The 25,104-nt window shown below is 43.6% G+C and overlaps 2 protein-coding genes and 1 pseudogene across 16 annotated transcripts in view; 2 read left to right on the plus strand and 1 right to left on the minus strand.

The window, feature by feature from the left end:
- Window positions 1-15,206, plus strand: part of LOC476397 (beta-1,4-galactosyltransferase 3-like) — a 29,460-nt gene extending 14,254 nt beyond the window's left edge. For 3 of the 10 annotated variants that reach the window (XR_005354480.1, XR_005354481.1, XR_005354482.1), the window contains 2 exons: window positions 6,352-6,466; window positions 14,953-15,206. Coding sequence is in view for 7 of the 10 variants with exons in the window: in XM_038527974.1 (XP_038383902.1) it covers window positions 9,299-9,432 (134 nt within the window). In the remaining 3 variants the exon portion in view is untranslated. Of the gene's footprint in view, window positions 1-2,803; window positions 5,145-6,351; window positions 6,467-9,298; window positions 9,844-14,952 lie in introns of those variants that run through there. The other 7 variants (XM_038527974.1, XM_038527975.1, XM_038527976.1 and 4 more) reach the window with 5 other exon arrangements.
- Window positions 1,440-19,365, minus strand: ZNF175 (zinc finger protein 175). 6 transcript variants are annotated; one of them, XM_038527934.1, is made up of 5 exons: window positions 19,245-19,365; window positions 16,698-16,952; window positions 9,590-9,716; window positions 9,233-9,328; window positions 1,440-3,149 (listed from the first exon to the last, which is right to left on the minus strand). In XM_038527934.1, exons 2-5 carry the CDS (start codon window positions 16,845-16,847, stop codon window positions 1,459-1,461), a joined length of 2,064 nt encoding a protein of 687 aa, XP_038383862.1. In that variant the 5' UTR covers window positions 16,848-16,952; window positions 19,245-19,365; the 3' UTR covers window positions 1,440-1,458. The 6 variants fall into 6 exon arrangements, with proteins under 6 accessions (XP_038383862.1, XP_038383858.1, XP_038383859.1 ...); XM_038527930.1 differs by having other exon boundaries at window positions 1,440-3,248; XM_038527931.1 differs by having other exon boundaries at window positions 1,440-3,248; window positions 16,698-17,045; window positions 19,245-19,356.
- LOC102155143 lies at window positions 4,129-5,144 on the plus strand (annotated as a pseudogene).
- Window positions 19,366-25,104: the final 5,739 nt, after the last annotated feature.

Raw genomic sequence — 25,104 nt, forward strand, 5'->3', positions numbered from 1 at the left:
ACTTGCAAGCCACTGAAGCACAGGAAGAGTCACAGACTGTACATAAACACACGAATGTGGCTGTGTCCAGTAAAACTATTTAAAAAACAGGTGACCAACCCTATTTGGCTGATGGCCAGTCTGTCGACTCCCAGAGTAAATGATCAGGAGCCTGTGTAAAAATGTTTAAAGTCCATACTAAAAAAGGTTGACCACTGGTTATTTATGGAGACATTCACCAGAGATGGGGGGAGGTTGAAAGGGGGCAGGGTAGAGCAGAGCTGGTCAGAGAAAAGATGTACTGTGAAGACCAGTATACATCACAAAATCACACTTATGCATTTACCACGTGTACATTCACCTGTTGAGACAGGCATACCTTGGAGATACTTGGGTTGGGTCTCAGACCACATAAATGTTGCAATAAAGGAAACCAAACCAAATGTTGCAATAAAGGAAGTCAAATGAATTTTTGGTTTCCCAGTGCATGTGGACGTCATGTTGGCACTACACTGTAGTCTATGAAGTATGCAATAGTGTCACGCCTAAAAAAGAGTGCATACTTCTATTAAAAAACTTTCTTGCTAAAAAATGCCAGCCATCATCTGAGTTTTCAGTGAGTTGTAATCACTGATCACAAAGAACCATGACAAATAATGAAAAATTTGGAAATAGTCCAAGAATAACCAACATGTGACAGAAACATGATGGGAGCCAATACTGTTGGAAAAATGGTACTGCCCAATGCAGGGCTGCCACAAACCTTCAATTTGTAAAAACACAGTATCTGCAAAGCACGATAAAATGAGGTAGCTATGCCTGTGTATGTATAAAGAAATTAAATAATTACTGTGCAACCTCAGGATATATTCAATTGGGAATAAATCGGATAAACACAATCACAGCAGATCCTTTAAAAAAGTGTATCATCTCCCCACAATTCTGCTACGCAGTGAATCCTATAGCAAACACTACAAAACTCACAAAGTGTTATGTAGGTGTATATACCTGACCATGTGAACACACACACACAAACACACACACACATACACACACCTGTCTGGTCATTCAGTTTGCCGGTACTTTGAAATTACTGATATTCCATATTCAATAGGGTTATCATTAATATAACCTCATAAATTTTCCTATAATCTGGCAGAAGTCTGTCTCACTACTTGCTAGAGAAATACGTTTCTCAATGTGTTAGGTGGGGGTTTCTTCCCAGATGAATTTTACAATCCTTAACAAGGCTTGTACAAATATCCTTTTGTTTTCTGAGTAATTTCTTACACATGAAATAATGTGTCACTTTGCAACAGGCAGTGCATTCCTGGAGTTTTTCATGGATTCTATAACCTGCAATTGAATCCAATGCTTGGGAGATATTTTTCTTTGAGAAATTTGGGGTTTCATTTATGTATATGCTGATGCATACTAGGAAATGATTTCTGGGTAAAGCCTTTTTACACAATAACTGCTTTAATAAGACCTGCCTCTAGTATGAGTCGTTTGGTGTTTATTAAAATTGGATCTGTTGTTGAAGGCCTTCCCACACTGTGAACATACATAGGGCATCTCTCCTGTGTGAATCCGCTGATGCACTTGGAGCTGTGGTTTCTTGCTGAAGGATTTGCCACAGTCACAGCATTCATAAGGCTTCTCTCCAACATGAGTTCTCTGATGTGCCATCAACTCTGATTTCTGGACAAAGGCGTTCCCACATTTGTAACAGGCAAAAGTTTTCTCTCTCATGTGTGTCATCTGATGTTTGTGGAAATTTGACCTGCCATTGAAAGCCTTCCCACAATCAGAGCATACGTAGGGTTTCTCTCCGGTATGAATTCGCTGATGCTCCTTGAACTGTGATTTGGAAGTGAAAGCTTTCCCACAGTCACTGCATTTGTAAGGTTTCTCCCCAGTGTGAGTTCTTTGATGCATGCTGAGTATGGACTTTTGGTTGAAAGCTTTCCCACAGTCCCTGCATACATGTTGCCTCTCTCCCGTGTGAATTTTCTGGTGGATATTGAGGTGTGACTTTTGGGTGAAGGCTTTCCCACAGTCACTACATTCGTAAGGCTTCTCCCCAGTATGAATTCGGTGATGTATATCAAGTTGTGACTTGGAAATGAAGGATTTCCCACAGCTGTGGCATGGGTAAGGTTTCTCTCCAGTATGGCCTCTCTGATGTACAGTCAGGTGTGCCTTCTGGACAAAGGCCTGCCCGCACTCAATGCAAACATAGGACTTCTCCCCTGAGTGGATTCTCTGGTGTAAGCTGAGTGTTGACTTCTGAGTGAAGGCCTTCCCACATTCACCGCATGTGTACTGCCGCTCACCCGTATGAATCTTCTGATGTATGGTGAGGGTTGAATTCTGGGAGAAGCCTTTTCCACATTCACTGCATTCATAGAGTTTCTCACTAGAGTGAGTCCTCTGATGTCTGAAGAGGGATAACATCTGGAAAAAAGCTTTCCCACATTCGTGGCATTTATGGGGCTTCTTTCTAGTGTGAGTTTTCTGGTGACTAATCAGTTCTGATCTCTGAATGAAGACCTTCCCACATTCCTTACAGATGTAAGGAATGCTACTTGTGTGATTTGTCAGATACACACCAAGCTTTGGTTGTGGGGTGAAGCCTTTAGTGCATTTGCCACACTCTTGGAGGTTTTCTACACTATGGAATCTCTGTTGCTCAAGAGGTGGCTTCTGGGGGAAGCCCCTCCCACATTCAGCACATTTATCAGGTTTCTCCTGATTACGAATTTGATGTTGGCTATGTGACTGTTTATGGCTGAGGTCTTTCGTACATTGATTCCCTTCACAGAAGTTCTCTCCTGGATGAATATGCTTGCAGCCAGCACTGGAAGAGCTATGGGTGAAGAGATGGCCAGGGCCAACAAGCTCATTGAGGTGTTTTGTGCTGTCACTTTGATTCTGATGATTTACTTCTAGGTTAGGCTTCAAACTTTTTGCAAATGAGCAATGTTTATGAGATCTTTTTTGTGAAGAAACAAGGTAGGGCTTCAAATGAATGATTTTTCTGGGGTTCTTACATTCACAGTCTCTCCCTGTATCCAGTGTTTTCCTGTTGAGGAAAGCCCCATGCTGTGCAGGATTATTTTGCTTCTGCTGATTCCTCACTGCACGGCTGGCATCTTCCCGCAGGTCTTCTGAAATGCAACACCAGGAACTGTCTCTTATGACTTCATTGTGAAATAAAAATTTTTCAAACATTTTGTGTTGGGAAGTTTTAAGCCCAAATGCCCTTTCTAGAAAGAGAAAAAGAAGATGAAAGAGACACAAGTTAGCAGAGGATGAAGGAGAATAGGAGCAGACTGAGGCTGAACACAAATTGTTGTGTCATGATAAAAACGATGGCAGTGATGATGGCAATGATGAGAGGAAAGAGCCGCCCTGCCTTAGTTACTTGTCACCTGTCTGCATACAGCACAGAGCATGTGCCAGTGTTCTACACAGTGCACATGGAAAATCATTTAAATCCCCACTAACCCTGCAGGAGGTAACTGTGCTTACTCTACCTGTTTCACAGATGAATAGGAGGCACAAAATAGCTAAGTAATTGACCAAGATCATCCCACAGAACTCTGGGGAAAATGAGATTAGAACACAGGCAAGGTGGCTCCACTTATGCAAACACATGGTCTAGATCCTGTAGATACACATGCCTATAGGACGATGACAGAAAATACAGACAGGTGTGACAGGGCACCATCTGGGAACAGCCAAGGCTCGAAGGAGGGACTCAGAGGATAGCTCTTCATTAGCTTTCAGATCTAAATTGTCACTAACCTCCCAGTTTCCTCTCCCAAATCCATCTGTCCTATAAATCCTCTGGAAAAGTAAGAAAGCACCAACCCTGACATGGCCAAGCAGTGAAAGTGAACCTATGCCCAAACTCAACTCTCCAGGAAGCTGAAATTTGTCTGCTTGAATATAGATATAAACTTACAGCCTGGTTCTCACAGCCATTGCAGTACACTGAGCTCCATAGAGATAGCACTGGGGCAAGTGAGAGCCAGATGGGCACTGGGCGACACTGCCTCGCTAAGGAAAATCATTAAACATGAGCAAACAAAGAAAAAAAATAAGCATGAGCAAAAAAAAAAATAAATAAATAAACAAACAAACATGAGCAAAGGAGATCCTAAGAAGCCGAGAGGCAAAATGTCATGATATGCATTCTTTGTGCAAACTTGCTGAGAGGAGCACAAGAAGAAGCACCTGGATGCTTCAGTCAACTTCTCAGAGTTTTCTAAGTGCTCAGAAAGGTTGAAGACCACATCTGCTAAAGAGAAAGGAAAATTTGAAGACATGGCTAAGGTGGACAAGGCCCGTTATGAAAGAGAAATGAAAACTTATATCCCCCCTAAAGGGGAAACAAAAAAGAAGCTCAAGGATCCCAATGTACCCAAGAGGCCTCCCTCGGCCTTTTTCTTGTTTTGTTCTGAGTATCGCCCAAGAATCAAAGGACAGCATCCCGGCCTATCCATTGGTGACGTTGCAAAGAAACTGGGGGAAGATGTGGAATAACACTGATGCAGATGACAAGCAGCCTTATGAAAAGAAGGCTGCTAAGCTGAAGGAAAAATATGAAAAGGATATTGCTGCATACCAAGCTAAAGGAAAGCCTGATGTGGCAAAAAAAGGGAGTTGTCAAGGCTGAAAAGAGCAAGAAAAAGAAGGACCACGAGAAAGATGAAGAGGATGAGGAGGAAGAAGATTAAGAAGATGATGAAGAATAAGATGGTTCTAGTGCAGTTTTTTCTTGTCTATAAAGCATTTAACCCCCCTGTACATGACTCACTCCTTTTAAAGAAAAAAATGGAAATGTAAGGCTGTGTAGGATTTGTTTTTAAATTGTACCGTGTCTTTTTTTGTATAGTTAACACACTACCGAATGTGTCTTTAGATAGCTCTGTCCTTGTGGCATTTTCAGTAGCCACTAACCTTGCCAGGTACAGTATGGGGGTTGTAAATTGGCATGGAAATTTAAAGCAGGTTCTTGTTGGTGCACAGCACAAATTAGTTATATATGGGGATGGTAGTTTTTCATCTTCAGTTGTCTCTGATGCAGCTTCTATGAAATAAGTGTTATTCTGTTAACTGAATACCACTCTGTAATTGCAAAAAAAAAAAAAAAAAAAGTTGCAGCTGTTTTGTTGACATTCTGAATGCTTCTAAGTAAATACAGTTTTTTAAATTAAAAACAAGTTAATAAACAAACTTACAACCCTAGAGAAGTACATTGGAAGAGTGGACAAGCAAGCTGTCCCCTGAAATTTGTGTCACTCTCTTCCACAGAAGTTAACTGTGGTCAGGAACATGGCTGCCAAGCTATATAACAGCTCCCAATGTCCTTTGCAATGAGGTGTTGATGGATAGACCATTGTTGTTGATGGAATATGGATACATTATGTACCACTTCTGGCCTGGGTGATAAGACCACAGCTTCTCAAAACCCTCCACACCTTTTCTGCCTACTACAACCTGCTTTGGATGTTGTGCACAGTTGGTAGTATCATAAAGCATAGGCAAAACACCAACAGAAAAACTTAGACATCTGAAGAATATAAGAAGTGAGGCTTCCTACTGACCTACCTGCCTTCTACAGGAGAGAAATTATTCTAGAAATTACTAAGCTGAACCTTGGTCTCTTTGAATAACTTTCAGCCTTATACTACCTAATATACCATTTTTTCTCCACCAAGAATGGGAGTCATTGATCAACAAATTTAGTAGTATAAAACACAAGATACAACAGATGCTAAAAAGAAAAAGGGGGACGTGGCTGGCTTAGTCGGTAGAGCACACAACTCTTGATCTTGGGGTTGTGAGTTTGAGCCCCATGTTTGGTGATTACTTAAAATCTTTTTTAAAAATTGTGGTTAAAAAAATAATATAAAATTTACCATCTCCACCATTTCTTAAAAATTGTTCTTATTTTAAGTACACTCATGTCCAGCATTGGGCTTGAACTGAGGACCCTGAGATCAAGAGTTGCATGCTCCTCTGACCAAGCTAGCCAGGGCTCTCCCCTGCCACACCCCGCCCCCGCCGCCCCACCCCGCCATCTCAACCATTTCTAAGTGTTAGGCACATTCCCAGTGTTGTGTAGCCAATTTCCAGTTGAAAAACTGAAGCGATGCCCCTGAAACAGCAGTTCCCCCTCGTCCTCTCCCCTCTGGCAACCACCATTTTACTTTGTCTCTGTGAATAGTAATACTCTCTAGATACCTCCTATTGTAAGTGGAATTGGAGACTATTAGTCTTTTTGTGAGTGGTTTATTTCACTTATAATGTCCTCAAGGATCACCTATATTATATCATGTGTTACTTACCTTTCTTTTTAAGGCTGAATAATATTCCATGGTGTATATAGAACAGACTTTGTTTATCCATTCACCTATCAATGGACAACTGTATTGCACCCATGTCTTAGCCATCATGAATAGTGCTATGAACACAGGTATGTATCGCTTCAGGATCCTGTTTTGTTTTTTCTTTTTTTAAGATTTTATTTATTTATTCATGAGACACACACACACACACACACACACACACACACACACACAGAGGCAGAAACAGGCAGAGGGAGAAGCAGGCTCCATGCAGGGAGCCCGATGTGGGACTCGATCCCGGGTCTCCAGGATCATGCCCTGGGCTGAAGGCGGCACCAAATCACTGAGCCACCTGGGCTGCCCAGGATCCTGTTTTTTATTCTCCTGGATATATACATATACACAAGTGGAATTAATTGCTGGATCATATGGTAATTCTACATTTAATTTTCTGAGGAATCACCATACTGTCTTCCAGGGTGGCTGCACCATTTTACATTCCCACAAACAATGCACAGGAATCACTAACTTGCCAACACTTATTATTTTGTTTTTTGCCAGTAGCCACTCTAATGAGCTGATTTTCACATTGTGGTTTTGCTTTGCATTTCCCTAATGTTGAACATCTCTTCAAATACTTGTTGGCCATTTATATATCATCTTTGGAGAAATGTCCATTCAAGTCCTTTACCTTATTTTTTTAATCAGGTTATTTGTTGTTTCATTTTTCACTCATATAGCAATTTTACCCAAACACTGGCTTTTATTTTTTTCTGAAAATCTTATACTGAATTCCCAGGCATGCATATGGAACATTTTAAACTCCCACTGCTGAAGATGTTCAATGTAAAATAACAGAACTATGCTGAAAGGCTTATCCTTAATTCTCCAACACAGCTAGCTAAACAATGCTGCTTTCAAAAAAGCCCAATTTATTCCCCAGCCCAAGCAATACTCATGACTTCTACCCTCATTCAGCTTTTTCTGCCTGTTCCTTTGCTCCAGCTCATAACTGCTATGTGGAACAGCTACAAGTACCATGTCCTTCACATCAGCCCCAGTGCTGCTCCTCTTCTGGGCTGATGACATCCCCTCTGACCTTCACAAGCACTCCCTACATCCCTTATTCTGATACTTATTTCTTGAGTAGCCTTCCATTAAATACATAAGATTAATGCCAAAGGCTAACGGTTTTAACACCTCATGCCATTACCCAATCTAATGACAATCTCTGTGCCTTTGAATTTACCTTAATAGATTTCACAGTTTTCTTAGTATATATTGTCTTCACTTATGTATATCATACATATGTCTCTGCAGTAAACATGGAAGAAAATAGGAACCCAATAGAATAGAGCACAAATGACAGAAGTCTTCAAATACATTTAAAATTAGAAATGTGTGGCCATGATGCTAATGTTACTGGAAAGACTATTTATTAATCCTATTATTAAGAAATAACTATTTTTCCATCAAATCTCAGGCAAAAAAAAGAAAATATCAGTAAAATCTACCAATGGCATTTTGACTGACCTCATCAATGACTGGAATCCACAAAAACCCATTAGGAACAAAAACAGAGGCAGGAGGAACTGGGAACTAATTTATGAGAGACCCATTGGGATTAAGAAAAAGTGTAAACTAAGTTGTACATTCAAAACAAAAAAATGGGGGCAGCCCAAGTGGCTCAGCGGTTTAGCACCACCTTTGGCCCAGGGTGTGATCCTGGAAACCCTAGATTGAGTCCCACATCGGGCTCCTTGCATGAAGCCTGCTTCTCCCTCTGCCTGTGTCTCTGCCCCTCTCTCTCTCTGTGTGTCTCTCATGAGTAAATAAATAAAATCTTTAAAAAGAAAAAAGAAAAAAATGGTTGGATTTCTAAGACTGAGATGGAAGGGCCAAGAAACATAGGAGACTCTGACAAAATGTATAAGGTGAGAAGAATGTCTAATTGGTGTAAGGATTCCAATTTCTGATCTCCCAAAAATAAAGGAAGTGAGTCATCCCACAGTCCACCAAATGGCTGAATAAGGTAAGAGAATGGCTGAGCCACAAGGACTAGAGGGAGTTGGTCTAAGGATCACCAGAAAAAATTGAGGCCTGTGTGTTCTGAATAGAAGGGCCCTTTAAGGTAATTCCTATATGAAGGGATGACCAGAGTGAAGCAGGGACCGGAGCTGCAGGTGTCACAATTACAAGGAAAAGAAGAAAAAAGACCCAGCACAGAAAAGAAAAACCAATGAATTAAGGGGACAAATAAAAGAAAAAAGGTTTTAAGAAAAAACTCTATGGACACAAATGGGTACAACAATATGAGGAAGGCAATGTACAGACGGAAAACCCAATCAGAAGACAGATAGGAGATGTTCCACTAGTTATTAGAAAAATGAAATCAACAAGAAACAGCCTTATTGGCTATCAAATGGGCTGTGAGAAATCTGATGTGCACCACGCTGGCAAGATGCACAAATGTGGATCCTTGTGCATTCTCCGATAAGAGAGTAAATTAAATCCTACTAAAGAGCAGTACGGTATACTGAGTCACATTATAATAACACTTCTATCCAGGGGTGAGGGAATCCCACTCCTGAGTATTCACCTCTGAGAAATTCTTACACCTGCCCCTAAGGGGCATTTACAAGATAATGTATCAGTGTTAGAAACTGGGAGTCTTCCCCTTCCTGCATGGAGCCTGCTTCTCCCTCTGCCTGTGTCTCTGCCTCTCTCTCTCTCTCTGAATGAATAAATATATACATCTTTAAAAAAAAAAAGAAAAAGAAAAAGAAACTGGGAGTGGGAGGTGACATACCACCCACCACTGGGGGATGGATAGTGTGGCAGGTTGAATAATGCTCCTCTCAAGATATCCATGTTGGCCAGGTAAAATCACTCACCTCGATGCCTCTGATGTGGGAGCTGAATTTCTCTCATCCATGGCTCCTCTCCTTTTTCCATCCTAGAAATGATCTCTGGGTTGGGAATGTTATACCCTGTTAATGAAAAGAATATTGGATTTGGATGTGGTCTTGGGCTTTACAGGCCATTCAACGAAGCTCTGTATTGGCTCATCAGAAAAGTCAACATCTTTCACTAGAAACAAAGTAATATTCAAAGGTGTCCTAAAGGAATGAGCAATCCAGGACAAATCAAAGGCAAACAGATTACATACTTCAGATGCCCTACTGTGTTCCACAACAAGGAAGGAAATCTCAACGAGGTCCATCCAAGATTCCCGGGTCAGGTGTGCTCACCCACGAAGAGGAGGTGACTGTAGATCTCCAGCATTACATCCTGGTATAGGCATCTCTGGGCAGGGTCCAGTTGCTGCCACTCCTCCCTGCTGAAGTCCATGGTCACATCCTCAAATGACACTGATCCCTGTAACAACATACCCCACTGTGAATTAGACGTTGGTGAATACAGAAGTTACATGTAGACTTGTTTTTAATGAGTTTTCACCATGATTTATATTGGCTTTCCACTAACTCCCATTTCATATTGTATTTTGGGGGATTAAAAAAATTTCTAGAAATACCTTGCCATCTACTACATACTTGTGATATTATGCTGGCTTTTATTCCAGTTTTCTGGCATTGAGCTCTTAAACCCTTTATATTTCTCAAGTGATGCAAGTAATAAAGGTGTCTTGTGTTATGTTTAAGATGTGTTTTGGGGATCCCTGGGTGGCGCAGCGGTTTGGCGCCTGCCTTTGGCCCAGGGCGCGATCCTGGAGACCTGGGATCGAATCCCACGTCAGGCTCCCGGTGCATGGAGCCTGCTTCTCCCTCTGCCTGTGTCTCTGCCTCTCTCTCTCTCTCTCTGTTTGACTATCATAAATTAATAAATAAATAAATAAATAAATAAATAAATAAATAAATAAATAAATAAATTAAAAAAAAGATGTGTTTTGGTAGTGGGGGCCTGGTTGCTAGGGAAACCAACCACATGATTAGAGGGTTAGAATTTTCAGCTCCACCCTACCTCCAGGGAGGGAAGAGGTGGAGGTGCAACCAGTTGCCAATGGCCAATGATTCCTTCAGTCATGCTTATGTCATGAAGCCTCCATAAATGCGTATTTACCCAAAGGGCAGGGTTTGGAGAGCTTCCAGGCTGCTGAACCAGATCACTTCCATATGCCCCCTGGCCAGGCCTCAAATTGTATGGGGGACAGAAATTCCTTTAGAATGTTGCCCGATGGATGTCATGTGGCTGTTGATTCTTATCCTTTAATATCCTTTGTAGTGAACCAGTAACACGTAGTGAGTAAATGGGTTTCCTGAGTTCTGTTAGCTACTCTTGAAAATTAATCAAACCCAAAGAGGGGGTTATGAGAACCTCCAAAACCAAGGAGTCAGAAGCAATGGTGACCAACTGGAGTTGTGATTGGCAGATGAAGTGGGGGAGAGAGGTGCTGTCTTGTAGGACTGTGCCCTCAACCTGTGGGATCTGACCCTATTCATGGGTAGATAGTGCCCGAATTGAGTTAAAGTTGAGAACAAAAGACCCCAACAATAAGACGATAACAGCTCATGGAGCAGATGTCAACTTCCCAAAATTTTAACCAGGCTGGATGACCGCGAGGAACAAAATCAGTCAGCACAGCTAGAGATGATGAGCTGGCACAAAATTCAGGAAAATTCATAGAAAAACCCCTGCAACGTGTTTTCATGCTCCTCATTGGCCACCACATCCTGAAGCCACTGCCAGAAACCACAAGCTGCATCCTGCTTGTCTGCTCCTAATGTTGAAGTCTGGGACCTGAGTCTGGTCACCCTTATTAAGGGTACAGAACTTGTGGGTTTTGCCTATTTAACCCTACATCTTCCCCTTTGGAGCATACTTTCCTTTTATAGCAGAAGGCTGTGGTCACCCCAGTTTGCAAGCTGTAGGCCAATTAAGCTTTCCCATGCCTTGGACCAAATCTTTGGATTCTGGGAATTCCTGCTGACAAATTGTAGGACACCCAGCTGGTATTGCAGAGAAGTGCTTGGTATGGGAAAAAGTCCCACACATTTGGTGACCAGAAGCGCAGCGTTCTGTGCATATAAAGGAGACAAATAGGAGAAGTTACTTTCCTTTACAACAGGGAATACTGATATGAGCAAAAGCCAATTCCCTTCCTGGAAGGGTGGGCATTGAAAGCATGTGTGTGCTGGGGGTGGGAGTATATAAGAGCACTCAATGGAAACTCCAAGACAGTTCTTTGCATTTCTGGACCAAATTCTAACATATATGTGAAAGGAGGGAGAATCCCATCACACCACCAAGCAGTTCTGCAGTGGGGTGGCCCACGATTCAACTCTGTTCTGACACCATCTACCTGGAGGTGGTGTCAGATCCCAGAGGTGAAGGATTGGTCCTATATGGCTGCCCCACCCCTTCAGGTGCCAGTCACAAGCCCAGGCTGTCACCTGTAGCTCTGACTAGCTGGCATAAATTAGGGGTTCCCACAACCTCCTTCTTGAGCTCAATTAATATGCTAGAGCAGCTCAATCAATTAAGGAAACCCATTTACTCACTAGGATCACCAGTTTATTATGAAAAGATAGTAAAAGATATGGATCAAGAGCCGGATGAAGGGGACGCCTGGGTGGCTCAGCAGTTAAGCATCTGCCTTCGGCTCAGGGCGTGATCCTGGAGTCCTGGAATTGAGTCCCACATCATGGGGAGCCCACTTTTCTACCTCTGCCTGTGTCACTGCCTCTCTCTCTCTTTCTCATAAGTAAAATCTTAAAAAAAAAGAAAAAAAAAGAAAAAGAAAAAAGACCCAGATGAAGAGATGCACAGGGCAAGGTATGTAGGAAGGGAATCAGCTTCCATGCCCCCTCCAGGTGAATCACTCTTGGGGCAGGGCCATGTGCTCATCAACCCAGAAGCTCCCCAAACCCCATCCTTTTGAGTGTTTATGGAGGTTTTATTACAGTCATGACTGAATAAATCATAGGCCTTTGGTAAATCAGCCTACCCCCAGCCACTCCCCCCTTCTCTGGAGGTGGGACTGAAGGTCCCAACCCTAGGATCAGTGGGTTGGTTTCCTTGGCAACCACCCCCGCCCCCCCCAGTAGGGTTTCCAAAATTCACCTTATTTACATAAACCCAGTTGTGGAAAGAGGTCTGTTATAAACAAGACACACACTTCACCTTTAGGGCTCTGAAGCATTTTTCCCCCCAGCAACTGACGACAAGACCAAATACTGTGACAAAAGATGCTCCTGCTTATAGCTCAGGAAATTCCTGAGAGAGATTTGGGGAGCTGTGAGCCAGGAACCCTGGATGACGAACTAATATACAGGTTTCTCATAAATCTCCTAATACATAGCTTTGCAAGGGGGTCATTAAAAGTTTAGGAGGCAAATACCAAAACATTTAGTTATTGGGGTAAAAACTGATTTTTTTTTATTTTTTTATTTATTTATGATAGTCACAGAGAGAGAGAGAGAGGCGCAGAGACACAGGCAGAGGGAGAAGCAGGCTCCATGCACCAGGAGCCCGATGTGGGATTCGATCCCGGGTCTCCAGGATCGCGCCCTGGGCCAAAGGCAGGCGCCAAACCGCTGCGCCACCCAGGGATCCCCAAAAACTGATTGATATTGAGGAGAAAGACAATGTTGACCATGGTTATTTTGGGTTTTTTTAAGCTGAACATGTGATCTTATGGAGAACAGTGAAATAGGTTACACCTTCTTGCTACATCAAGCTCATACTGTGTCAATTTTGATCATTTGCCAGAGTGCTGCTTGCAAAGACAACGGTTTTTATTCATAAGCCTAGCAAAACAATCTTTCTTTTCTATGTACTAATAAAACTAAAACTACTTGCAAAGGAAAAAAGTGGCAAAAATTTTACAAATATATGCAAAGACAGGTTATTAGTATTATAAAATATATTTGAAAACCAGAGGCTGGGGCACCTGGGTGGCTTAATTGGTTAAGCAGCTGCCTTGGGCTCAGATCATGATCTCAGGGTCCTGTATCCTGCTCAGTGGGAAGTCTCTTTCTCCCTGCTCTCAAATAAATAAATAAAATTAAAAATAAATAAATAAATAAATAAATAAATAAATAAATAAATAAATAAAAATAAATAAATAAATAAAAGATTTTATTTATTTGAGAATGAAAGTGGGAGAGTGCACAAATAGGGTGGGGGCTGGAGGGAGAGGGAGAAGCAGACTCCACACTGAGCAGGGAGTCTGATATGGGGCTCTGATCCCAGGACCCTGAGATCATGGCCTGAGCAGAGGGCAGATGTTTATCTGACTGAGCCACCCAGGTTCCTCTAACCTTCAATTTTTAAAAAAAGACCAATAAAACAGAAAAATGTAAAGTACAAATTAAAGCAACAATAGCATACTATTTATTTTTTATCAAATTCACAGGGTTATGGGGATCCCTCAACAGTTTAGCGCCTGCCTTTGGCCCAGGGCATGATCCTGGGGTCCCAGGATCCAGTCCCGGATCAGGCTCCTTGCATGGAGCCTGCTTCTCCCTCTGCCTCTCTCTCATGAATAAATAAATAAAATCTTAAAAAAAAAAAAAAATTCACAGGGTTGTAAAGTTCAAAATAACAACATACAGCATTGGCCAAAAGAGGGCAGACTAGGTGAATGCTGGCAGCAAATATTCTAACATGAACAGAAAAGCTGACTGAAAAGGTGAAGTAGCAAAGGAGTTATCTAATGAAATGGCAAAATGAAAACCAGGCCAAGCAGATAAAATGATTTTCATCATAAAAAAGGGAATGAGCTAATAGGAAGTAACCTGTATCATAACATCCACTTGAACATGCTTTCAATCACATTCTTAACAATTCAACCCATGTCAACACAAAAGTAAAGGCACTTTCCTACAATGTTTATGGGCTTGTGTCCCCTCTCCAACCTCCTCCCACCCCCAAAATTCTTATGCCGAGGTCCTAACACCCAGTACCTCAAAATGTGCCTGTATTTGGAAACATGGTCTTTTAAAAAAATTTTTTTAAAGATTTATTTATTTATTCATGAGAGACAGAGAGGCAGAGACACAGGCAGAGGGAGAAGCAGGCTCCTCACAGGGAGCCCAATGCAGGACTTGATCCCAGGACCCCAGAATCACACAGAGCCAAAGGCAGACACTCAACCATTGAGCCACGCAGGCATCCCTGGAAACATGGTCTTTTTTTTTTTTTAATTTTTATTTATTTATGATAGTCACAGAGAGACAGAGAGGCAGAGACATAGGCAGAGGGAGAAGCAGACTCCATGCACTGGGAGCCCGACGTGGGATTCGATCCCGGGTCTCCAGGATTGCGCCCTGGGCCAAAGGCAGGCGCTAAACCGCTGCGCCACCCAGGGATCCCCGGTCTTTAATAAGTTCAAATGAAGTCAGTAGGTGGGCCCTATTCCAGGGGTCCTTATAAGAAAAGTAGATTAAGGGATATCTGGGTGGCTCAGTGGTTGAGCACTTGCCTTTGGCTTAGGGTGTGATCCCGGGGTCCTGGGATGGAGCCCCAAATTGGGCTCCCTATGGAGAGCCTGTTTCTTCTGCCTAGCTCTTTGTGTTTCTCATGAATAAATAAATACAATCTTTAAAAAAAAAAAAAAAAGGAGATTAAGACACAGATACCCCCTCTTCCCCAGGGAAGATCATGTGTACGGACACAGAGGTCCATCTACAAGCCGAGGAGAAACTACAAAAGGAACAACCCTGCTGACACTTTGATCTTGGATTTCTAGACTCTAGCACTATGAGAAAATAAATTTCTGTTTAAGCCACCCAATTGGTGGTACTTTTATAACAGCTCTAGAAAGCTAACATTGTCACACAACAAGGTCTCAACATTTTGTTTCAAATTTGGGTGTTTTACATTTGCATTTTAAGAATGACTTTTAGGGGCACCTGGGTGGCTCAGTTAAGTGTCTGCCTTCTGCTCAGGTCACGATCCCAGGTCCTGGAATCAAACCTTGCATCAGGCTCCCTGCTCAGTAGGGAGTATGTTTGTCCCTCTCTCTCTGCCCTTCCACCCACTTGTGTGCTCACTCTCTCTCAAATAAATAAAAGCTTTAAAAAAAAAAAAAAAAAAGAATGACTTTTAAATACTTGTGGCGGTATCTTTTAATTTTTAAATGATTTTTACTTGGCATTTACTGTAATAGTTTAATGTTCCTTTCTTTCAATGTTTTCTGTTAAATGTTTCTGTCAGATGGAGATGACTTTTTTTTTTTATTTTTTTTTTTATTTTTTTTTATTTATGATAGTCACAGAGAGAGAGAGAGGCAGAGACACAGGCAGAGGGAGAAGCAGGCTCCATGCACCGGGAGCCTGACGTGGGATTCGATCCCGGGTCTCCAGGATCGCGCCCTGGCCCAAAGGCAGGCGCCAAACCGCTGCGCCACCCAGGGATCCCTTTTAAATTTTTTTTTTTTTTTTAAGATGGAGATGACTTTAAACATTACTGAAATATGTAATTTCACAATGCACCAGTTCACAATGGTAATAAACCATGCACTTATTATATTTTTTAAAAACAGAGTATTTCTCTGTAATTTTGATTATAAACCTATCACAGGTCAACAATTGTTATTGTTAACAAACATCATTGTTTTCAAACATACAATGTCTTTAAATACACAGACTAGAGGTACCTTATAATCTCGGGGTCCTGGAATTGAGCCCTGAGTGGGTTCTGTGCTCAGTGGGGAGTCTGCTTGTCCCTCTGCCCCGACCCCCACTCATATCTACACTCTCACTCTTAAATAAATAAAATTTTTAATAAACAAACAAATAAATATACAGACTAACTTGGAATTTCAGCAAATCTTGAGTATACCCAAGAATCTTCCTTTCTCCCTCCCCACTATCAAATATTTTATCTATGGGCAATTTGGAAACATCATTCTCTGGCATTTTCATTCATCATTTAAAATATGAAAAACCACACATGTGCTTAAAACAGTTTTTGCTCTAGTATCCCATGATTCTAAAACCATGAGGACAGAGCGGAAAGGAGACAACCCCCACCAGGCAGGTAAGAAGTCAGAAGGGGACCAGCTGAGAATATGCAAAGACCCAATGGTGGATGAAGGATCTCCAGAGCTGAGCAGTCAGGAGTTAGCATTTCTCTGCCAGGGACTGGGGCTTCCCACCCAGATCAGGAGCTACCTTTTCTTCTTCCTTTGCCCCAGGGCCAACCCCTCTACAACATACCTTCCTCTACAGTTTCCTCTATTATACAGGTCTGTGAAAGAGGGGACATCAGCCCCCCTCCGGAGTCCACTCTCAGCAGGAAGATGCACATGGTCTCAGCCACAGTGAGTCCAGAATCTGCTGCTTCTTGTGTCTGCAAGAAGTCTGGAAAACTGTCCCTGGGGCTGTTCCTGCTTACCTCACATGGTCCATCCTGCTCCTGTGGACTCAGGACCTGGGATCTTTGGGGCCAATTCTCTTTGGCAGGCATGTCTCCCCTGTGCTTCACTTCCCGGTTTCTCTTGCTGACAGCTCCACTTTTCTCAGGATCCTGAAGCTCGGTGGGCATCTAGAAGCTTCAATCAGAGCTGCTGGCGAGAGTCTGGCTGGGCTGTGGAGACCTGCAGCCTGAATGATGTGGTCTGACCCAGGGGCCCTGCAAAGCCAGGAAGTCCTGGAAAGGTAATGGCCCACATGGTCACTCCTCTAACAGTTGCTCTATACATTATTTCTGAGGATCCTCAGCGGAAGGCCACTATGCTAGACCCTATGGAATAAAAGTTCAGAAGAACCCAACCAGTTATTAATCAGGGTAAAATAAAAGATGAAGAGTTCTGGGGCGCTTGGGTGGCTCAGTCAGTTTAGCAGCCGACTCTTGATTTTGGCTCAGGTCATGATCTTGGGGTCCTGGGATTGAGCCCCAAGTCAGGCTATGCGCTCAGTGGGGAGTCTGCTTTACGATTCTATCTCTCCCTCTGTCCCTCCCTGCCCTCGCTCTAAAATAAGGAAATAAATCTTAAAACAAACAAACAAAAAACAAAGTATTTGGAATACATAGAGGTTTATTTTTTTTAAATATTTTATTTATTTTTCATGAGAGACACAGAAGGAGGGAGAGACAGGAAGAGGGAGAAGCAGGCTCCATGCAGGGAGCCCGATGTGGGACTCGATCCCAGGACTTCAGGATTACGCCCTGGGCCGAAGGCAGGCGCTCAACCTCTGAGCCATCCAGGGACCCCCTACATGAAGGTTTAATTGTAGCTCTGCCACCTTTTAGCTTTGAGAACATGAAGATAATACTTTAACTGTAGTCTCCAAAATGAGGATGCAAGTTTTTATCGCAGCAGGCATCGAGAAAGACATGTGATAAGGCTTATCAAGCTGTCAGCATATGTCCCGGCATGTGGTAAACACAATTTTCACATAACACTGTCCACTAAACATTACGATCATTATTATGCCCATTTTGTGGATGAGGAAACTTAAGCTGTTACACCCTTGCCTTATGGTCTCAGTCAGCAGAGGGGAGAAAAGATAATCAATCCTTCCTCTGCCTTGTTCCAAACTGCACAGTTGTCTCTATCTCATGTGGTCCCCTATGTACACAGTCAGCTTCCATAAACACCATTTCCATTTCCTGTTGCCTTTACAGAACAGGGTCTCTGAGGTAGCCTTGCTGATATGCTGGTCCAAGCTTCTGGACATTTCAGTTCCCATCCAGAATCCTTTGACAGCCCAGGCTTTTCTTTTTTAAATATTTTATTTTGGGGGCACCTGGGTGGCTCAATGGTTGAGTGTCTGCCTTTGGCTCAGGTCATGATCCCTGTGTCCTGGGATAGAGTCCCACATCGGGCTCCCTGCAGAGAGGTTGCTTCTCCCTCCACTTATGTCTCTGCCTCTCTCTGTATGTCTCATAAATAAAAATAATAAATATATATTTAAGTAATCTCTACAGCCAATGTGGAGCTCAAACTTAAATTTCCAGATCAAAAGTCACACGCTTCACCCACTGAGCAGCTAGGTGCCCCATAACAAAGATAAAACTTAAATTTACTGTCCTCAACCCCCACCATCACCTGGAAAACCTGCAGACATGCAGCAGGACCTCCAATCACTTACCATGTCTTGACTGTACATCATGAATTGCCTCCCAACACCACACTCACCCAAATGCAGTTCACCCACAGCACTGACCTCCAGATATCCCCAAGGAGTGGACCACAGGACTGCCTGAAGGTCACGGAATGCCTCCCCGTCTCAGGCATAGCCAGGCTACGCTGGCTGCCAATAAATGTTTCCCAGGGAGTGGGATTTCCACAGAACCTGGAATAATCCCGAACACGGGGCTCCAACTGATGCACCCCAATAGGAAATCATCCTCCATCTGCTCAAGTGCCAGTTACTGACCCTTACCACTTTCCACAGGGAGCCAAGGAGGAGGCCTCAGAAACCCCCATAACGGACCTCCCGGCCAGACCTGCAGTCCATCGGCTCCCATATGCTGCCTTAGCACCCTTCTGAGTTCTGTAGGTCCCCCACACTGCTTCCCGCTGTTACAAGGGGCCCCTCGAAGTCCTCCCATCCCTGAAGCTCCTACTCCCAGTCAGTCACTGCCTGCAGAGTCTCTCCCCGAACGTGCCGGTTCCACCTACTACGGCTGCTCCAGAAGCACGTTCGCCGTCCTCAAGTGAACAAGTCTCAAGGACCAACACTACGAGATCTGATATCAGAACACACCTGGAGTTAAGTTCCCACAATACTTACACACACACACACACACACACGAAATAGGCAAAAGCCTGAAAAGGACCGAACCAATCACCCAACTCGGAGAAGCCGCCACCAATCTCACAGCCCCCCTCACTAAGGGCTCCATCACTCACACCGCAAACCCTCGTCACTCGTCCCCCACGCCACCGACACTCACAGACCCCACAGAATCTCCACTGCTAATATCCCAAATCACCTCAGCCTCCCACACGGATGACGGACCGGCCAGAGCCAGTCAAAGCTAAAGTGAAATGGCCGCGCCGAGCTACTTCCGGTCTGGGTTATAGTCCCGGCCACATTTCTCAGCGCGCCGGGGTATGAGCGGTGCGCATGCTCGGTAGGAGCCATGAAGCCACGCCCTGCCAATAGTTACCATGGCGGTTTTCTCTGTGTGTGTGTGTGTGTGTGTGTGTGTGTGTGTGTGTGTGTGTGTGTGTGTGTGTGTGTGTGTGTGTGTGTGTGTGTTTTGTTTTGTGTTTTTGTTTTTGTTTTTTTAATTCCTCCCCTTCTGCCCTCACCGCCCACCGCGGTACATTTTCTTTCGGGGACTGTCAAGAGAGCGGCATGGCTGCGTTCCTAAGGACTATGACACTTATGGGAGGCCCGCCATTTTCCAAGAACGTCCGTTCCGTACAGCCAGGGAAGGCATTTGCAATCTCACAAAGTCTTGGGGTCCGTCCCACTTTGGCAGGACATCTCTTACATACTTGTTTCTAGATGTGTTTCTAGGAGAAACTGCCATTGCGCTTCCTGGAAGATACCATTCCTCTGTATTTTCACACTGATTTAAATCCCTGCACTCAGAATCCAGGTGTTCTGTCCCTTCCTCCCTACCACGACCCACCCACCGTGCTGAGAGAGGCTAATGGGATAGGAGCCACTCCCCAGTGTGCTGCCGGTGAGAGAAGAGACAAAGCCAGACCCAGTGTTCAGAAGTAGTTTCTTTATAAGTTCTGCAGCCATTTACTGCAGTAGGTATCATAGTTAAGCACAAAGATTCTGGAGCTGGGCTGCCTGGGTTTGAAACCAGATGTTTACGTTTGGGCAAGTTATTTAACCTCTCTGTACTTAAATTTCCTATTACATAAAGTTGTGAGGATTAAATAATTAAATATATTATCATAGGCAAAATGTTTAAAACGGTGCTGTGATGTAATGAGAATGAACTGCTGGGGGGGGGCATTCTATTTCATTCATTCAAGAGATTATTGGGTTCCTATGGTATGCCCAAGAAAAATTGTTTAAGGTCATTGTTTGTGTAACCGAAAGAACTGGAGTTCCTTGGTGAGTCACAGATAGAAACTGATGTGATTTGAAGTAGGATTCGATAGCGGAAGGTCAAGAAAGAACTCTTGAGGCGTTTTCAGTGTAAAAAATAGTGGTTTTATTAAAGCACGGGGACAGGACCCATGGGCAGAAAGAGGTGCACTGGGATTGTAAAGAGCAATAGATTATATCGTTTGGATTTGGGGGAGGTAAAGACAAAGGAAGTTTCCAAAAGGATTTTCATATGCTAAAGAAGACTTAGAGGATCCTGTAGACCTGACTACAGCCAAGGTTGTTTTTTACCCTCTAGCAAGGCATTAACTTTAAGACAGTTGGGAATTCCTGGAAGGGTGGCATACTCTCCTTGCCTCAAGTATTTGTCCATGGGCTGCCAGTTATAAGGAATTTAATTTTATCTGCATTTCCTTTTGTGTTTGTTTTCCAAGTCAGAAACTACACCACAAGGAATTGTCACAGAAAGAAATTTTCTTTCAGCAAAGGACAGAACTTCCAAAACTGACTTCCCAAGCAGGGGTAAATAGGCTCCTTTTATTTAGAGTTAGGATGAATACTTTATTTATTTTTTTTTTTTTTTGGATGAATACTTTAAAAGGAGAGTTTGTGGGGCACCTGGGTGGCTCAGGTGGTTAAGCATCAGACTTTTGGTTTCTTAGGCTCAAGTCATGATCTCAGGGTTGTGAGATCCACCCCATGCTGGGCTCCGTGCTCAACTCTGCCCCTCCTCTGCTTTCTCTCTCCCTCTCAAATAAGTAAATAAATCTTTTTTTAAGTCTATTATTGGGGATCCCTGGGTGGCTCAGCGGTTTAGTGTCTGCCTTTGGCCCAGGGTGTGATCCTGGAGTCCCGGGATCGAGTTCCGGGATCGAGTCCCACATTAGTCTCCCTGCGTGGAGCCTACTTCTCCCTCTGCCTCTGTTTCTGCCTCTCTCTCTCTCTGTGTGTGTGTCTCTCATGAATAAATTTAAAAAAATTTTAAAGTCTATTATTTAAAAATTCAATGATGTACATAAATCCATTATTTACAAATATGCACTTATATATTCATTTCATGTAAATTATCCACAATAAAAAAATGAAACAAGACACAGGCAATGACATATAATATGATTACTTTTATAAAAAGTTCAAAAATAGGTTTATCTGAACTATCCTTTTCAGGGATACGTTATAAAAACAATAAAGAAAATGTAAAAATGGTTAATATAAAAGCGAGGAGCATGGATACTTTCAGGAGGGATATACAGAGTGTTGTGATCAGAGACACACAGAGAGGACATCTGGAAGGTGGTCATCAATCTCTTATTATTTGATCTGTGTTGTGTTTACACATGTTGGCTGTAGAGATTACTAAAACTAAGTAAACTTTAAAAAACACATTTTATTTATTTATTTGAGAGAGAGAGTGAGAAAGAGAGAGAGAGCACAAGCCGGGGGAAGGGGTTGAGGGAGAAGCAGACACCCCGCTGAGCAGAGAGCTTGACCTAGTCTGGGCTCAATCTCCAACCCTGAGATCATGACCTGAGCTGAAAGCAGATGCTTAACTGACTGAGCCACCCAGGTGCCCCTAAAATTAAATAAACTTTTAAAAATATTATTCTCTAATAAAATAAAACCTAAAAATAAAAAAAATATTATTCTCTAAGGCAAATAATAAGAATGAGATTAGTATCTTTAGAGAGGTTAATAAGGAAACTTAAAGGTCCCTCTGTGTAAATTCTATGAATAGATAATTCACAAAGAAGGATTACAGTTAATGAAAAAGAAAGAGATGAGAAAAGTTGTTTTTAATCACATCAATGCAAAATGAAGGATATAACACTATTTCTTGGATCTTGAATTAACAACGTGAGAAAAGTCAATCGTAAAGGCACTCTTTTTTTTTATTAAAGATTTTATTTATTTGACAGAGAGAGAGAGAGAGAGAGCACAAGCAGGGGGAGCAGCAGGCAGAGGGAGAGGAAGAAGCAGGCTCCCTGCTGAGCAGGAAGCCAGACATGGGGCTCAATCTCAGGACCCTGGGTTCACGACTAGAGCTGAAGGCAAGTGCTTAACCAACTGAGCCACCCATGTGCCCCCATATAGGGGACTCTCAATGTGTTTTTGGGAGATTTAAATGAGTAGGGCACTTTTGGAAAATGTCAGATTGGCTTCATATGGAACTGGAAGAATCATCGACTCCACTCCCCACATGATGTAACAATAAGAAATGCAGGGACGCCTGGGTAGCTCAGTGGTTGAGCATCTGCCTTCAGCTCAGGGTGTGATCCCGTTCCCCCAGGACTGAGTCCCACATCAGACTCCCTGCATTATGGAGTCTGCTTCTCCCTCTGCCTGTGTCTCTGCCTCTCTCTGTGTATCTCTCATGAATAAATAAATAAAATAAAATCTTTTTTAAAAACGAGAAATGCATTTTGCTTTAAGTTACAAGAAGGCAGACTTTCAGGGACCTTAATACATGGGGCTTTATTTTTCTAACATAACACGAAGTCTAGAGATGGGCTGCTATGGTCTTTGATTCAGTGGTTTGGCAGAGCCCACTGGACTTTCTGAGGGGTAGAGAAGGAGGAGGGAGAGGAGCGGGCTCCCTCCCGGTTTTCTCACTCCTAGGCCGGCCCAGTCCTGACTCAGCTGTTTTCCTGAGCTGAGACTTCGGCACAGCCCAGTTATTCCAGAACTCGGACCGAATTCTGCTTCAGCACCACGGACAGCGCCACCTCTAATTTCGGGAAGACGGGATGGGAGAATCGGGAAGGCTTGCGGGCTGACAGATATGAACAGGATAAGTGCCCCCCAGTCCAGCTCTGCCCTTTCCAGTCTCCTTGCCACCCCCGGGAGTTAGGGCCTTATGTGCAGTCATAACCTCAGTGTGGAACTGCTCACATACACTTGGGTTCTTGCCTCTCAGGGCTGATTACACTCCCAATCTCTTCAGAGATCCCTCCGTCTGGGATAAACCTTTATCCTCTCTCCAACAAGCTTATCTCTTCCTCCCTGCTTCCTCTCCTCCCTCCTCCCCTCTACTTCCTGTCTCCCTCTGCCTCTGCCTCTGCCTCTGCCTCTTCATCCGTCAGCCCTCTCCTCCACTCTCTCTCTCGGTCTTGCTCAGTCTCTGGCTGATGCCCAAATAGAATTTTGGAGGACTGAGAATAAAACTCATGATTCTTTATTAACTTGAGCCATGTGCATGCCAAATCCTGAAAGATTTTTTTTTTTAATTTGCTTCAGTGTCTGTCAGATAAATGAAGGACTAGAATATCTTCCCTCTCTCTCTCTTTTTTATTTAAAGATTTTATTTATTTATTCATGAGGGACACAGAAAGAGACAGAGACATAGGTAGAGGGAGAAGCAGACTCCCTGCAGGGAGCCTGATGCGGGACTTGATCCCAGGACCCCGGGATCACACCTTCAATCCCAGGACCCCAAGATCACATCCTGAGCCAAAGGCAGACACTCAACGACTGGAATATCAGGACTGCAGTATCAGGAGGCTGACTGGGGCATTGTCTTTGGAAGGGAAGGAAGACATACAAAGTGTTTAGGCATGGGGTGCCTGGGTGGCTCAGTGGCTTGAGCATCCCCTTTGGCTCAAGTCACGGTCCTGGGGTCCTGGGATTAAGCCCCACATAGGGTCCTTGCTTGGTGGGAAGCCTTCTCTCTCTTCCCATTCCCCCAGCTTGTGCTCTCTCTCTCAAATGAATAAATAAAATATTAAAAAAAAATGTTTAGGCACATGAGGGCCCTTGCTTAGAATGGGAAGTTCTGTGATCTCAGAGATGGAGCACTATCAGTGGGAGATCTAGAAGCTAAGTGAGGAGAGAGAAATTAGATTATCACTTCATGGGGGAGAGGAATTGTGGCACCTGTGGAGAAGAAGGGGAGAGATGTTCTATATGTTCGGGGGTCATGGGAAACGTGAAGAGTGGTAAGGCTTAGTCACAAGTTTTATCTCACCCTGAACCCAAGCTGCATACCCAAGTCTGGGGCTGGAGTCAGAGCTCCAGGCTCAGTCCCAGCCTCTGTCCCTAGGGTCTCTCCCTGTAGACAATTCAAGAGTTCACCCAGGGCTTCCTGAGGTCTCAGGGGTGGGTCCAACAAGGAGAGAATTTGTTCCCCAGAGGGTCTTGGTCCTCTATTCCTCCATCCTCATGATAGGGTTTCCAAGAAAGCTACCTGGGAAGAACAGACCCTCAAACTCCACATCTCTCTTGAGGGAAATGGATTGGTTTTCAGAAGTTAAGAGGCAGGGTTCTGGAGTGTGGGAGAAAGGAAGGCCCACACTGCCATATTCCAGGGAGATGAGAGCTCAGCTTTCACTTCCCCTGCAGTGGCCTGAGAAAGAGTTTTTTTTTCTGTTGAAAGAAGAAGCTGGGGACAGAAACCATACATTTGATCCAGAAAGCATCCCCAGCTCTCTTACCACCCCTCAGATGCCCCCATCTCCAAGCTGGGAGAGGCTAACCAGACAATGTTAAGGGAATCTAGACTATATTCTGCAGCCCAGAGATGCTGCTGCTGCTGCTTTGGTGGCTATAGCTGTGAGGGCAACAGACGTCTAAGAAGAGTTCTGGGTGGGGCTGTGGTCAGACATTCTGTTTGCTACCATGCTTGCTGGAGGATAGTGCAGGTATGATCTGTATCCTTCAGTCAGTGACAGTGAATGAGGGTCTATGCATCCAATCCCGTTCTGGACTGACTGACCTATTAACATCCACCTTCAGATCCCGGGGTTGGCCAAGAGACATCATGATCCTTCTCTGGCCACAGACCC

This window comes from Canis lupus, chromosome 1, assembly GCF_011100685.1.
Source record: "Canis lupus familiaris isolate Mischka breed German Shepherd chromosome 1, alternate assembly UU_Cfam_GSD_1.0, whole genome shotgun sequence".
Taxonomy (NCBI): Eukaryota; Metazoa; Chordata; class Mammalia; order Carnivora; family Canidae; genus Canis; species Canis lupus.